Source organism: Meleagris gallopavo, chromosome 1, assembly GCF_000146605.3.
Source record: "Meleagris gallopavo isolate NT-WF06-2002-E0010 breed Aviagen turkey brand Nicholas breeding stock chromosome 1, Turkey_5.1, whole genome shotgun sequence".
NCBI classification, from domain to species: Eukaryota; Metazoa; Chordata; class Aves; order Galliformes; family Phasianidae; genus Meleagris; species Meleagris gallopavo.
This window is the reverse complement of record NC_015011.2, coordinates 46,873,929-46,889,307: the sequence shown is the minus strand read 5'-3', so window position 1 is coordinate 46,889,307 and position 15,379 is coordinate 46,873,929. Positions and strand designations below refer to the sequence as shown.

General features: G+C 42.0%; 1 protein-coding gene across 4 annotated transcripts in view; it reads left to right on the top strand.

Moving 5' to 3' along the window:
* The window catches only part of GRIN2B (glutamate ionotropic receptor NMDA type subunit 2B), a 203,443-nt gene that overhangs the window by 76,347 nt on the left and 111,717 nt on the right, over nt 1-15,379 (top strand). For 3 of the 4 annotated variants that reach the window (XM_003202222.3, XM_019614309.1, XM_019614304.1), the window contains exon 3: nt 8,002-8,600. In XM_003202222.3, coding sequence (XP_003202270.2) covers nt 8,002-8,600 — 599 coding nt within the window. Of the gene's footprint in view, nt 1-6,562; nt 6,668-8,001; nt 8,601-15,379 lie in introns of those variants that run through there. The other variant, XM_019614322.1, reaches the window with a different exon arrangement.

The window sequence follows — 15,379 nt, the reverse complement described above, 5'->3', positions numbered from 1 at the left end:
ATTCAGCTTATAGTCAGGTTTGCTCATAATAAGAGACCAAAGGAATATTTGATGAAATGGAAGAGCAGCTAATTTAGAAATGATAAAAAGAAACAGTATTTCATCTCAGATAATTCATTTGCAAAATTTATTCAATGACATCTTGCCAAATACTGTGACTGGACTTTTGTAAGAGTGCTGGATAGTTTTATGGCTGCTATTGATTGATATGGCTATACCAATGACATACCATTCAGCTTGCAATCAAAATTCAGTCCTCAGCCTGGAGGGTAAGTCCAGCCAGAAAATAATCTCTAGGCAAACACCATGATGTAATTGGATGGATGAGTAATGGGGCAGTCTGACTTTCCTCTAATTGTTATGGGCTGGCCATATCAGGATATTAAGCCAATTAGTGGTCTTGGCTGAAATGGGAGAGGGGGAACTAGGCCTATGCTGCCTAGTGTGGTAGTAATGTGGCTTAAGGGGAATCTACCCAGAGTGACCAGTGGTTTAATCCATTATCTGTAAGCTCATCAAACAAGGAAGCACACACATACAGAGATGAAAAAGGGAATGCAAAAGGCCCAATGTGAAAATTGTTTGTCCTGGCAGCTTGCTAACTGATATTTCCCCTCTGTGGAAAAGTGCTGGCATCCATATGTGATGTTTTGAGAAGCCGGTATGGAATACTATCATATACTGGTCTGCTTTGACCAGTGATTGCGTATAAAATTCACAGATGATGGACCCCCCACCTTTGGGATTTTTTTTTAGAATTCTATACACTGGGCAGTGATCCTTATCTGCTTGACTCTTTCGGTTTTTTTTACTAACTGCATTTAGTAAAGTGAAACATTCCCAAGATAAAGTGTACAAAATCTAGAGTATCTTGTTTCCTCTTTTGCAAAATGTTTAGAATGAATTATTTCTGCAGACTCTTAAATGGAAACTGGAAAACACTTAGCTGTTTTCAGCCCTTGAGTCATCCTTAATCAAAAATCTTTTTATTATGGCTTTCAGGAGCTACTTGAAACTAGAGTACTTGCACAGTTGTCCCTGGGCTAGAGTTTGGCAGCAAACCAGTTTTCACTACTAATAAGAGATTAATGCCCAAATCACAATTGAAAGCTGTGTATATGTTAATTCTTAAGTATGCAGTTCATGTCACTATACATGTGAATCTTGGTTACCCCTTATCAAGGTATCAAAACTGAGCTTCGCTGGCAACTCTAAATTTCTTACTGCAATAATTCTCAGCAGTTGCAAGGGATGACTGCTGCCTACGAAGTCAGCAACCATTCTCCTGACTGCTGCAGACCTTTTTGTTGGCCACTTGGAAGCCCCTCCTCGCAGGGAGCATGACAGCAGCATGCTCACCTGTAATAGAAGGTTCTTATAGCCCTCTACTAACTTGTCTCACTGTAACTGGTTTTGTTCAGTATTGACCCTGTTAAGGCCTGCTGATACCTTGTCAGTCTGAGCTCTGTTTTTGCCACAACAAGTTTCAAATTGTTGTGTCAGCAGTGGAAAGAGTGAGGCCTGGTTTCCTCTTGTTTTGTGTTCTGTGTCCCTGAAACACGCTTTTTCCAGCTATAACAACCTTAATTTTCCTTCCTCTTTCTTGTGATGTCTTTTAGTGTATTGTTTGCCACATGGGTGCACAATGACCATGCAGTAGCTGACTGTGTTTTGAGTCCTGCCTGCCTTTCCATCAACGGGGACACAGAAAAGTGTCTCTCTCTTTCAGTCATCTACCAGTTTTTCTAATCACTTCTCTATAATACCATCTTTGAGATGTGTCCTTTCATATAATAAGGCCAGTTTATTCTGTAGTTATTACTAGAACAAGTGAGGGAATTGATATATAATGTGGTTATATAAACCACATTTATGCATCTAACAAATTTAAACTTCCCATTGACAGCACGTTCCCAGAGCAGCTCTGAAGATTTACACCAAAAATGATTTGCTCATCTGAGAATCAGAGCACTGGGAAAGGATTGCAGGAGGTCATCTGCTCCATCTGCTGCACAAGCCAGTATCAGTAACAGCCCAGGGAATCTATTGCAGTAAGATAGGAGAGTTTTGAAATCCCACTAAATCAACTAAAAGAGTGACATCAACAAATAACACATTCTAACATGCTGCAACTTTACTTTGAATAGGTTTTGTTGTATGTGTTTTTGTGAACGTGTGTATGTGTGTGGTGGACACAGAGATGCTGTTCTAGAACCCAGTCCCACCATGTGTCATTGTGTTCTCACACACCCTGCTGCAAGCACTCAAGGACAGAACTCACAGGATGAGGCAGAACACAATATTAAAAACAGAGTTTTATTGTATTGAGTTGTTGAAAACTAAATAAAAAAATTAAATGTGAGAAGAAAAAACAAATAAGCAGAAGATTCTGTCTCCAGGCTAGCCTGAGGCAGTGATGCATTTGTGGTAAGAATAAACAGAAATAAATGAACACTTAAGCAACAAAGATTCTGATTTCCTGTCAGATTTGTTATAACAAACGGACTCAGAAATATAGAAAATTTAATTATCAGACTTTGAACTGTTGCAGCATTTTCCATCACGAACAATAAAACTCCCAGTGAATCAGGTATCCCACCAGGACTGTGACAAATAGGTACACAGTGGTGTCTCAATTTTGAAGAAAAGAAATACTTCGGTGGGGAAATTAAGGTCTGTGTTTTCCCAGAAGTTATTTGGTTCTTGCTTACTCCTTTTTGTCCCTATAGAATCTGTGGTAGACAGGGCTGAAGTTTAAACAGGAGGCAGATCTATGTGATTTGTCTGTGGGTCATGGAGGAATTTTTCAAATCAAGACAGTACTAAAGACACATGAACAGCTTTTCTTTTAAATCAGGAAAATGAGAGCAGAGTTTTGGAAAGGGATAATGGCCTGAGTCATGAAGATCATAACTGGGGCACTGGAAAGGAAGAACTGGGCTGACCCCCGTTAATAAATGATGGCTATACAGTAGCCTTATTAGTACATCAGCAAATGGGGTTAGGTATAGAATCGTAAAATCATATAATGGCTTGGTTTGGAAGGCACCTTAAAAATCATTTAGTTCCAACCTCTGCCATTAGGGTATACTGATGTTCCTTAGAGCCTAACACAAGGGAGCAACTCCCAGAGCAGTAAAAATTGCATTTCTTTTGCACCTGTGCAAAGATAGCAGCCTAGGACATTTTGGGAAAAAAAAAAAAAGATACATTTATTCAAATATGAAAAGCAAACACATGCTCCTTAAATTTCTTGTGCATAGCTTGACACACCTGGCTCTTGGGTGGTCTGGCTCTTGCACTAGACTTGCTAAACAACTTGCCCACCGCTACCAAAAATCTATTCAAGGCTCAGCCATCATATCAACTCAGTATGGCATAGAACCAGGTTACATTTGCATCGCCTGCATGGAGGAAACTTAGAAATAAAATGTCTGTTTCCTCACTTCCTAAGTCAGCAGCTATAAGTGGCCCACTGCAGCTCTTCTTAGGAGTCCTGCATTTCCTCTCCTTTAGGGATGTTCTGAAGTTTTCTACATACTGAGAAGGACTTTTGCTCTCAACAGAAAGATGTTTGCAAGGAGTAATTGCTTTTGCATGCCTGGGGAATCCAGAGAGGCTGTCAGAAAGGAACTTGCAAGAAAAGCAATTTGGGAACATCTCTGTGACCTGTCATAGCTAAGGTAAACGGTTTGCTAAAGGGCAGAGTTTGGTTTCAAGTGGTTCACCTGCAGGAGGGCTCCTCAGAAGTGGTCTGCATCTTAGCCAGAGGCCAGCAACCTGGACCTGGGCACAGGTCCAGGTTCAGAGTCAGGCTGTGCCCAGCTCCCCATGCAGCACCTGCATGGGCCTGCCATTGAGGTACAAAAGGCACTCAACAACTTCTAAGTTGTGACAGTAATACTTGGTCACTCCTTGAATCTTGCACCATCTCTGCGAATCCCCCCTCCATCCACATAGGAACTGTCTCCTTGAGCAGTCTTCTGGATGAGTGCCTTTGTAGTGAGTACAATCCAGCCTCTTTCCCTAAAGGGTTAAACATGCTGGAGGGGGAGGCAGTAAGGCAGTACTTGTCCCAGCAGCGGCAAACTTGAGCAGATTTTCTGTGGGAAGCCATCTGTCAAGCTGGGGAGTGGTGCTGTGTCAATTGATCAGCTCCTCCTCCAGCTCTGCTCTGCAAACTATGGCTTCCTGACCCTGCAGGGTGACAGTGGGGGAGTAGTAGATCTCTGGAGGAACTGAGATCCTTTAATGGAGCCTCTCTTCTCCCAGACTGGGTGAGGGACACCTCTTCTGCATCTTACTTTTCTCTTAAAGCAGCTTGCTATGAGGAGCCCAAGTTTACGGGTGAAAGGCTGTAGGATGAAAACAAGCCTTTTTCAGGTAGTCAGGGGATTGTATTTCACCTGGGTGATGCACAGCATAAGGAACCTCTTCTAATTCAAGCTATCCCTATCCCAAACTTAAATCTGTCTTTTAATAGCAATGGTGAATCACGTTTTGGGTGCTCCAAAAAAAAAAAAAAGGGGAGGGTGAAGTATAAAATTTCTGCAGTATTAAAATAGGAGCTTGTGGTGCTTTCTGAAACTTTAAATTCCTGGAGAGACAAAACATTCCTTTTTTATTTTAAACTAATAAAGTACTAATGAACTGGTAGGCAAAACAATGTAGGTCTGCCTCCTAATCTAAAATCTTTCACTGCAGTACCACAGTGAAGTCAAATTCCTGCTCTGATAGCCCCGTGGTTCTCTGTCAGTTTAGGTATCTTATCTTTTTCCCTGGTTTTCCATTAGGTGTGGTCAAAAATAAGGAGAGAAGTCATTTTTCTTTGTTTGCTTTTTTTTTTCCTCCTAAAATACACTCACTGAGATTCTCATTGAGCTCCATCAGCACTTCTGATTTATTGTGAAAGAAACACTTTCTTCCACACTGTTGTATGTCCTTCCTTCATCACCCCTCGTTTTGTTTTTTTTTCTTCTGAGTGCTGAGTTGGTTAGGGAATGAAGAACAATTAGCTAGCCCAAGCATTGGTGTGATTAAGTGCAAAAAAAAATCTTGCCAAGCCAAAATCTGGGCTGGCTTGTACCTCCTGAATGCTTTCATTTTGAACAGAAGTTGCATCTTCTTACGGCTTCTGTAATAAAGATGCAAGGAGTTGTGTAATAGTGGTAATCACATGCATGGCCAAATGGTTCATGCTCTTTGATTTGACGAGGGATGTATCTATTTCTTGGTAGAGGTGAACTGTTAAGCTGGGTTGTAGTAAACCTATCTATTTTGTGAATTGATATTTGATGTTCTGTTATGCTCTGGTTAGTGAGGAGTGCTGAATTTTCTGCCTGAGTTTTTGAGAGAGAATTTCCTTCAACTGTGCTGTGCACTCATGTGGAATGAACTGTCAGCATGTGCTTTAGCTGAAGCATCTGACAGGGTTTTGAATCTCAGGGACGGCAGTACCTCCTGCACTTTATTACCACGTCTAGTAACTACTGTGCATGCATGTCCTGAGTGTGCAGCCTTGAAATAACTATTGGATTTACCATCTCATGTCCCTTCTTGATCACTGAGGAAAGCATCCAGACTTCTAGATCCCGTTTGTCAAATCTTTCTGTAATTCAGGAGTCAGGTCCTTCGAGTCTAAGAGTTGAAGGACCTGACTACTGAATTACAGAAAGATAGAAACTGTGGAATTTTGTTGTCAGTGCATAAAAGTAGAAGAGCTTTTGTTGAATTAATATATTAAAAAGTAGTTATCACTCACAATGTAGCAGTCAGTTTGCTACAGGTGGCTTGCAAAGGCACAGTGCAATGAAGGGTATTGAAGATGCTTCTTCAGGCTGTCTTCAAATCAGGCAAGTGCTGTGACAGTTATTTAATCTTTCATCTGTCTTTTCTGATTGTCTCTGTAAGCTTCAAAGATAAAACGTATGTCTTAATTTTTTTTTCCTGTAGCACAATTGTAGGAGGGGAAGGGTGTGAATTCCAGTGATCAGAAAACTTGAACTGTGTTCCACAGATTGTGAGGCTCAGTTGCTGCTCCTGTCTCCAGCTGTTTTTTTTTTTTTTTTTCCCTGTTTTCTTTTTGTGTACATTTATTTTTCCAGTGAGTGAAGAACAGCCGTAAGAGAACTTTCACGAGTGGGTGGTGGAAGTGAATAGGGTTTAATTACCAGAACTCACAGGAAAGGCTTGGGGATCTGAGAGCAAGAACTTCGTATAGGACATGACCAACTGGAAGTTCAGGAAAAGAATCAAGGCTGGTCAGAAGATCAGTTATTTTTTCCTGGAGTTACTGAGCTTTAGCATATTTTACTGATAGAGAAAACGGCAATGGGTAATAAAAAGCATGAGTAAAGAAGGGATGGATGAATGGATGGACGCCTGATTAATTGACACCATTGTGGAAAACCAGCTCTACCTGCCAAACTGTCAGAGAGTGAATTTGGTAGAGAGTTGGTGTAGTGGAAATGCTAAGTCACAGCTTGAATCAGTGATTGAACACCTGGTGGGAAGGCAGGGCCAACCCAAGGGAGCTCAGGTGCATGCAGTGCACCTGATCAGAAGGCATGAAGCCAGGATCCAGCCCTCCCTAGACTTCATGTAAAGGTTGATAGTGGAGGCAAGGGTAGCTTGCTGGAGATCCCTGTTTGCCTGAGGTCTTCTAATGGTAAGCATACTTTTTCCTTTGTTTTTGTGTTCGTGGCTGCTGCATGTGGGGCTTATCCTCACTTGCTGTAGCTTAGGACTTTACTATCATTGCTGCGCTTTTCATCATGTTGTAGCGTTACACTGGGAATGTCTTGAGGTAATGTTCTGGGGCAGTTACGCAAGGAGTTCCCCCTAATCTAAAGCTCCTGACTACTTCCTTTTGTATTTCTGGTTCAACTTTTCCGGTAGGGAAGAAGAAGCAGTGATTGGATTTGGAGAGTTTCCTTATTGTGATGTAAATATCTCCAGAAAGATAACAGTAATTCTACTTTTTTTGTTGGTGATCAAATGCTATCCTGTAGAAATCAGTGGGAGTTTGCAATTGGTTTTAAACAACAGAGATCAGATTGTAAGAGAGCATATTAAGAAATGTTTTTTCTATTTGTTTCCATTAAGAACAGGGCAAAAGCAGGGATTTGGATTTTACTGAATCTTTCAAATATTGAAATGGTGGTATCTTGTAAAAACTCAGGATGAAAAAGGCTTACACTATGCCACTGAAGAGATGATCTGTGCAAAATGCCTTTGGAGTCTTGGAAGTTATAAAATGGTGCACATTCTGATTCTTACAAAGATGAACCTGGCATGATAGAAGGCATTTATTGAACACTTCTATAAAATATGACATAAACAAAACCCTAGATGACTTAAATATTTTTTCAACTTTAGTATGTTCTAAGTTGTTCTAAAATGAGTCTTTACAGTTGTAGTACTTCATGCTACTGCTTGTTTTGAGAAGAAACATCAGTAGAGGTTCTCAGATTTGTTTGTGTCCAATGATTGTGCCTAATCTAGGTGCATTTCAGTCTGGATATAAAGGTAGAGTACTGTCCCAAACTTAAAACAACAACAACAACAAAAAACAACAAACAACAACAACAAAAACAAAGCTGCTTTGTGCCCTCTTTATCCTACATACAGTGTTGTGATAATCCTGGTATTAAAGCTGTTAATTTGTGCAAACGTAGAATATTTTGCATGTATTCTCTTTCTGGCCTTGTTTGTGCACCACTTGTTCTCTATCTGTTCGAATCATGCCTAACATTTGAAACATTTAAGTAATTTCAGCAACGTGCCTTTAAAAATAAATTAAGGACAGCTGGTCATAAAAAGGCTTTTACTTCCTTCCCACTTGCTTCACTTTGTTAAAAATCCTTAAAATGTGGCCAAGACATGAAGTGCAAGATTCTAACTGTATGCCTCCCCCTCCGCACTCAGTGAGTTGACTAGGAATGTTGTCTATTTCCTTTGACCTATTCTTGTTTTCTCTTTCTCTTTGACTTCCTATTCTAGGATGAGTCATCCATGTTCTTCCAGTTTGGCCCATCAATAGAACAGCAAGCTTCAGTCATGCTCAACATCATGGAAGAATATGACTGGTACATCTTCTCCATTGTCACTACTTACTTCCCTGGTTACCAGGACTTTGTGAACAAGATCCGCAGTACCATTGAGCACAGCTTTGTGGGTTGGGAACTGGAGGAGGTCCTCCTGTTGGACATGTCCCTGGATGATGGAGACTCAAAGATCCAGAACCAGCTCAAGAAGCTCCAAAGCCCTGTTATCCTCCTCTACTGCACCAAGGAAGAGGCCACCTACATTTTTGAGGTGGCCAACTCTGTGGGTCTGACAGGCTATGGTTACACGTGGATCGTGCCCAGCCTGGTGGCAGGGGATACAGACACAGTGCCATCTGAGTTCCCCACCGGGCTCATCTCTGTCTCATATGATGAATGGGACTACGGTCTTCCTGCTAGAGTGAGGGACGGAATAGCCATAATCACCACGGCTGCTTCTGATATGCTGTCTGAACACAGCTTCATCCCTGAGCCCAAAAGCAGCTGTTACAACACCCAGGAGAAAAGGATTTACCAGTCCAACATGCTCAACAGGTAAGGAGAAGGGATGGGTTAGCCTTACAAAAGAGTGGTCGCAAAGAACCTCTGACCACCAGAACAATTTTGGTAGGCCATTGTTTCAATGCTGTGGATAATGTTGGCTAGGAATCCTGGCCAGGGGAGTTGTGCTGATGATGGTTCTTGTGTTGCTGTGAATGTCGCTACTGTCACTCCTCTGGAAAACATCCGTATTGTATGAGGAGGAAGCCAGCACAAAGCAAAGGCACAATGAAGATACGATGCAAAACTCTGAGTGTGCCCTTTGATGCACAATAGGTTTGCTTTTATTACAATGTTGAACTCCTTGGAGAGTCTGTACGTGAATGGGTCTGTAAGTGGCACATGGGTTCTTAGTGCAAGTAGTGGGAATTTTTTTATTCAAATCTAGAAGGGCCCAGGTTCTGTTCCAGGAACTAGCAATGCATAAGTGGGTGTTCCTTTGTAGATGGTTGTGTAACCCAACTGGGAAATTTCCATGGCACCTGTTGTCTGAATACTGAGTGTCCTTCTGCTGTCCACTACCCCTGAATCAGAGGAGAGAAGGAAGTGTGGAGAGGTCTGGAGAACTAGATCTGGAAAAAGGGTTAAGGTCAACAGCTCTGTTGAGCTCCTGCTTTATCTTGGAGGCATCTAAAGCCCTCAGGTGTCTTAAGCATCTGGTTTACTTCAAAGAAAAGGGACTTCTGTTATCATCCTGCTCATTGGCATCTCATTGATGACTGTCTGCTGACTGTTTCAGATCTCATTCTCTCTTGTGCACGCTGAATAGAGAGCCTAGGAATCTCCATCAGGACTGGGAGTTTTTCTAGATGGCAAAGAATATCAAATAAAAATGTGTGTGTTTATATACTCACACCCACCCCACACACACACACACACATGTGTGCCCTTTGCACAACAGATTTGCTCTTATTATATATATAAAATCTATGGAAAAACTATTTGAATAACTATCTTTCTCTGATACAGTTTCAGATGTTCTAAAGAAACAGTGCTAAGATGCCTTTAAAGGTCATAGGAAGCCTGTGGTGGGACAACTTCTAGAGCAGCACTCTGATTACTAGATCTCCCTTTGTTATCCCAGCTAGAATTTTAGGGTGTAGCTAAGCAACCCAGATATACATGGTTATACATGGGTTAACCATATGCCCTCTGACCTGCTCAGCTGTCATTCTCCAATGTTTTTCATATAATATCCTTAGGCAGGTTGATTCCTGTGCAGTATGAAATGGAGAATCCAGGTAGTAGTTGTCATGAGAGGTGGCTGCAGAGAGCACAGCATCTTTGTTCATGATGAATCATAGAATACTGTAAATGTGATGGATTGTCTTGTGTGCTGTGACCTCTCACTACAAACTGTGTTAGGAAGATAGAGGGGCAGGTGGACTGAAAAGCAGAATGCAATTTTACATTGTCTGAAAGCTAGGGGCTAAAATAAGTCTCCTCTTTGATCTGTTAGGTTGCCCATGACTCTTTCTGTTCTTTCTTTGTCTCTGTGATCCGTTGACATATTAGCAGGACACTGTCATGTTTTCCTCTTCCCTACACTGGCTTTTTGTTGTCTGCAAGCCCTTGAATCACCAAAAATGCCCAATGTGTTTATCAGTTTCCTTCCCAGCCAGGTGTAGTGGAAAAGGGTGTTTTCTCTGAGTCATCACTGGAATGATTAAACAGGAAAAATATACTTAATACATATAAAGTTATCAGAAGTCACATAAAGGCAGGTTGCTTTTTACTTTTCTAAGTGAGTAGAGATTCTGAAGGGGAGAGCTATGCTGTGACTTCTCAGCATTTCTTTAGAAAACAAAATGTTGTCTCCTGCTGTGAGATGCTGTGTTCTGCAGAGACCTTCTGCTAATTAGCTGATGCATAAAATCATACCCATATAGCTATGCTATGTATGACCCAGCAGATCTCTGCAAAGCTCTTCTTGGCATTGGATAGGAGGCACCAGCTCAGAAATGCTCTAATCTCTAAATATGACAGCACTCTTGTGCAGTGTAGATATGCCCTGGAGCCTGGGCATCCCACACTGAAGCAGCTCTTGTCAGTTTGGAAAGTATTATATTTCTTCTCATGTTTGTGGCCTAAATCATGTTGTTTCTTCTCCCTTGTCTACTTTGGGTATAACGTGCATGGAAACAACTGCAGGTACATGTGGGTATACCCAACTTCGTTGGACACTGACATAAGTCTCTCTGAAAAGCCAAGTCAATTAGTCCATACCAAGCTCCATTCTGCCTCTGCTTAGATTGTTACGGGCATCTGAATTAGCTCAGAAATCACTGTACTCTGTGGAAGTTGTTTCTGCAGCCGCAGTGTAAATAATCGCTTTGCCTTGCATGACGCTGACCTGTGATCTGCTAGTATGGGAGTTCTTCCTCCTGCAAACATTTGTACCCTGTCTGTACTTTTGAGAGAGATGGCTGAACAGCATGAATTCCAGTGAGTTACGTGCTTGGGCTTCTTTTTAAATGCAATTACTTTCAGACACCTTTTGGCATGTTAAAACTAGTGGTGTCCAAAATCAGCATTTGCCTTTGCAAATCCGAAGTTCTAATAGAAATGTGATTAGCTTCAAGCTCAGCCTTACAGCTTGGGATTTGGGCAGGAGAAAGCAGAGGAGAGGGAAGTGGGAAGAAAGCAAAGATGAAGATACGAGTTCACCTCGCTACCTGCGGAGGTTAATGGTTATGATCTGTGTTCATACCTTCAAGTCTTGTCAAACTCACTGGAATTTACTATGTGCTAAGCTTTAAACCTCTCCTGGTATGCTTTGGGCTGGACTGAAGGTTCTGGAAAACTAATTTTAGACATGCCCTGGACCTGGCAATACTATATTCAGCCATCTGCAGCTTACAGTTCCCCCTCCGCATGCCTACACAGAATAGAGAAATGTATGTACGTGGGTTTGATGTCTGGGGAGACTGCAAAGTGTGTGTGTGACCTCAGATAATACATCACCACATAGCTGGGGTTTCAGAAAACTCCTGAAGCTAATCCACGGTGGTCTGATTTGCTTCAAATCCATTGCTGGAGGGCAGTAAAAGAATCTACGCATTTTATTATTTGGGAAGTGACACGTGTAACTAAAAAACATGTGAACTTTAGTTCAGCTAAAGCACTTCATATTCTAAGACTGAATTTGTCATTTCCCTATTTCTGCTTTTGAATCCTCTGCTCTTCCCCTTTCCCTTTTGCAGTTGTTCTGGATGCAGCTAAAATCAAATGGTCCCACTCCATTGATATTTCTCCATATTTTTATCTACTAATTCATGGGCACTTTTTTTTTTTTTTTTGGTATTGTAACTGCTTGCACTAAGAAAGCTTTGCTTGAAGTATGGCTACAGGCATAAAGAGAATCAGGATGGACTGTTATTTAAATGCCATTTCTCACCAATGTAGGTGTTTGGTGTGCATCTCCTCATGTTAATAATGGTCTCATAGCAACTGTTGCTTGTCAGTCTTGAAACTGGTACTCCTTTGTGTTGGATTAGAACTGCATAAGTGTGAATTTGCAGATTTTGTCCTAGAAAATGAGCCTGTTAACTAGTAGAAGCATGATATCATAAGGAAAGTTAGTTCTACAAAAATTGTCATTTTTCTTGCTAAAAAATTTGAAAGATTCTTGAGAAAGTTTTCCTCCAGTGAGGGATTTATTTCAATTTATGCTGTTAATAGGCTTAGGTGATCACATAGAATTCAACTATCCAAATACTGTTTTCCAGTTCAATTACACTCTTTAATTCTTTGGTGTTTTTTTTTTTTTAATAAGTGTCTGTTTATTTATCCCTACATTGTTCCAGTAAGCTATCTGGTTTGAAAGTTCCAGTTTACTGAATTTGTAGTTATCTTGATAACTGGTCTTTTCCTGAGCATTCAGCAGATCACTGTGCTCCCTACTCTCTTCTGCCACATGAGAAGATTTCAGAGATTGAGAAGAAGTTTTTAACATGATTTTCCTCTCGAGAGATGCTCAGATTTGGAGTTCTTCCCTCTTGGCCCTTCCAAGTGAAGTTACTAACCTTCTAGGAATTCTGCAAAACTCATCCACTCTCTTCAGCATAGCTGCTAAGGAGTGAGTGGGCAGGGGTGGATGTATTCAGAGGCAGCCTTCTGCTTATTTTGTTATTTTAATTGATAGGACAGATTTCCTTGAGCTCAGGATGGGTGCTTCTCATTATATTTTAGAAATACATTTTAGAAATAGGAAGAAATAACTAAATGATGGGAGCATTCTTGAGAGGTATTCAGGGATGAGTCATGATAAAAGAATATGTTTTCTGGCACATGTCATCTGAGGAATAGAAGCACAGCCATTTTGTATGGATATTCAGTTGTTGGGCTACACAAGCTATGCTTCTATTGTAGCCTTCAACAAGACCTGGGTTCTTCCTACTCGTTGTCATGGCTGCTTGTGAATGCTGGGCCATAACTACTAGTTTGTTGTTGTAGGGTTACTAATGAGTTCTCCACTGATTGGCTTTAATAGTCTCTCATTTAACACCAGGCTGCACGCACCAGATTTCATTTTAATAACAAGCGCAGTGAAGCATTTGCTTTGGAATGAAAATACAAATGTGAAATTATACTGCCTTTGCAAATAAATACATTAAGAGAGGAACAAAAGTAGGTTCAATTCTGCGCTTCGGATTCCTCAAATATGAAAACAGCTGGCAAGCTAGTTTGATGCATTTTTTGGACATGATACTTCCACTCTGGGTGAAATACAGGCTTTGACCTGGAGCTTTTCATTCTAGCCAGTTAAGAAAGGCCAGGCTGGATGTAGCTCTGACCAACCTGATCCGGTGGCTGGCAACTCTGCCTGTGGCAGAGGGGTTGGAACTAGATGATCTCTGAGGTCCCTTACAACCCAAACCATTCTGTGATTCTATGAAATGCAAGAAAGCTGGAAACTTTTTCCTGGGACACCAAGGGCGAGTTCTGTTCTCAGAGGGCCATATTCCCCTCGTGGGTAGTTAGGAATTGCTGGGATTTGGAACACCTGAATGTGAGGTCACTGAGTAGTGGAAGTACTTGCAGTAGGATTGTACGAATATATTGGTCCCCTGGAGGTCCGTGACCATAATCGTTATTTCTATCTCTGAAAGGTGCAGTCCAGCTATCACTCTGGACCAGTTTAATGCTGAGGATATTTCCCAGGCAGAACTTTCCCTTCCTTTCTGGGCTGTTCCTAACCCATCGTCCTGCCCTTTCTTAGATCTGGTTGCAGTAGCTGTTGCCTGCCATGTCACACACAAGGATAACCATATGTCACTTGCAGATACTGTTTTGGAGCTTGTCTCACATCCAAGTGAGGCGCACCTTCCCACAGCTCAGTATTTGTGTCATTTGTCTGTTTGTAGGGTAGATGAATGAACCCTGTGCTAGCAGCTAGAAGCACTGGCCAGCCCTGAAGTCTTGCTGCCTTTGGGACCGTTTGCCAGCTGTCTGGGAAGCCCTGCTCTAGCCCTTAAACCCCACATTGCTCCAGGATTGGGAGGCACAGTGCTGGTACTTCTTCACTCCTCAGAGGAGGAGAGATAAATGGTGTTCCCAAAGATGTGAAAATTGCCCTTTTCAGAACTTGGAGGATGAGGGAAAATGTGTAACTTTTGACCTTTCTGAGTCTTTAAGCCAGCATCTTGTTAGCAGTTTGTTACGCTCCTGCTGGTCAGCGCATCCGGTTGCTGTCAGGCTAGTGCTGGCTGGCAGGACATGGAGTGAGTGCTGCTGGTGGATTAGAAATCCCTGCTGTTGAAATCTGCATGTTCCTGTCACAGCTCCAGCAGCAGCTGGAGGCCAGGGCTGGGCAATGCCTTTCACCTCCAGTGGGGCAAGTCTCCTTTCCCATATCTCCTGTTGGATGTCACTCTATTCTCTGTTGCTCATGCAATCACCACTTCATAGCCCCTGCTGGATGTCTTGCTAGAGGGCTGCAGCATGAAGTCAGCATGTCGTGCTGATAGGAGATTGAAGACCCCTGGCATCTGGAAAGGAGTGTATGATGGGGGGGCCAGACAGCAAAAATGTTTGTTGTTCTTCAGATGGTGCAGAATACCTTGATCTTGGAGAGCCTTGGAGGCTTTCTCTGAGGAGAGAGGTGATGCTTGCTTTGTGTGGACAGCTGGATGTATAATTCTCTATACAATTTAAATAGAGTGGGAGGATTCAGATGAAGTGATGGGTTTTAGGCAGGGGCTATCTTTTGATTAGAGGACAGCTTCTTTTGTAAAGGCCTCCAAAATCCACCAGCTGGGAATGAATTTCAGTATGCACCATCAGTTTCCAGATGGGAAAATGTCCATGTTCTGCTTCCAGCCCTCTGAGACATCTCCTGCTCTGCAGCCAAGTCCAATTAGTGCTAATACTGTGGCAACTTCACTTGCTGGTCACAATATGCTGTAACTTGTGCGCTTGGCCTCTCTATACTCTTCTTGAAAAATGAATGAAAATCCTCTGTGGCAGAGCTGAAAGAAGTGGTGTGAAATCACAAACCCATCATGGCCTGTGGTTTGGGATCTTTCCTCATCACAACATGCAGTCAGGGTCCTATAGATTCAAAGTGCACCAGGGGATTTGAAAACTTGCGTTAGCAGATCAGAGGTGGGGACATGAGAAACAGCTACCTTCCTTCAGGGACTGCTGTGTTGTGGCTCTGGGTATTTTGGACTGCACACCTGTGAAAGTGGATGGTGAGCCATTTATGGCTTCATTACTGGATGCTGTAAGGAATGTGCTTTTTCTTTTTTTCTGATAGAAACGCTTCTTCC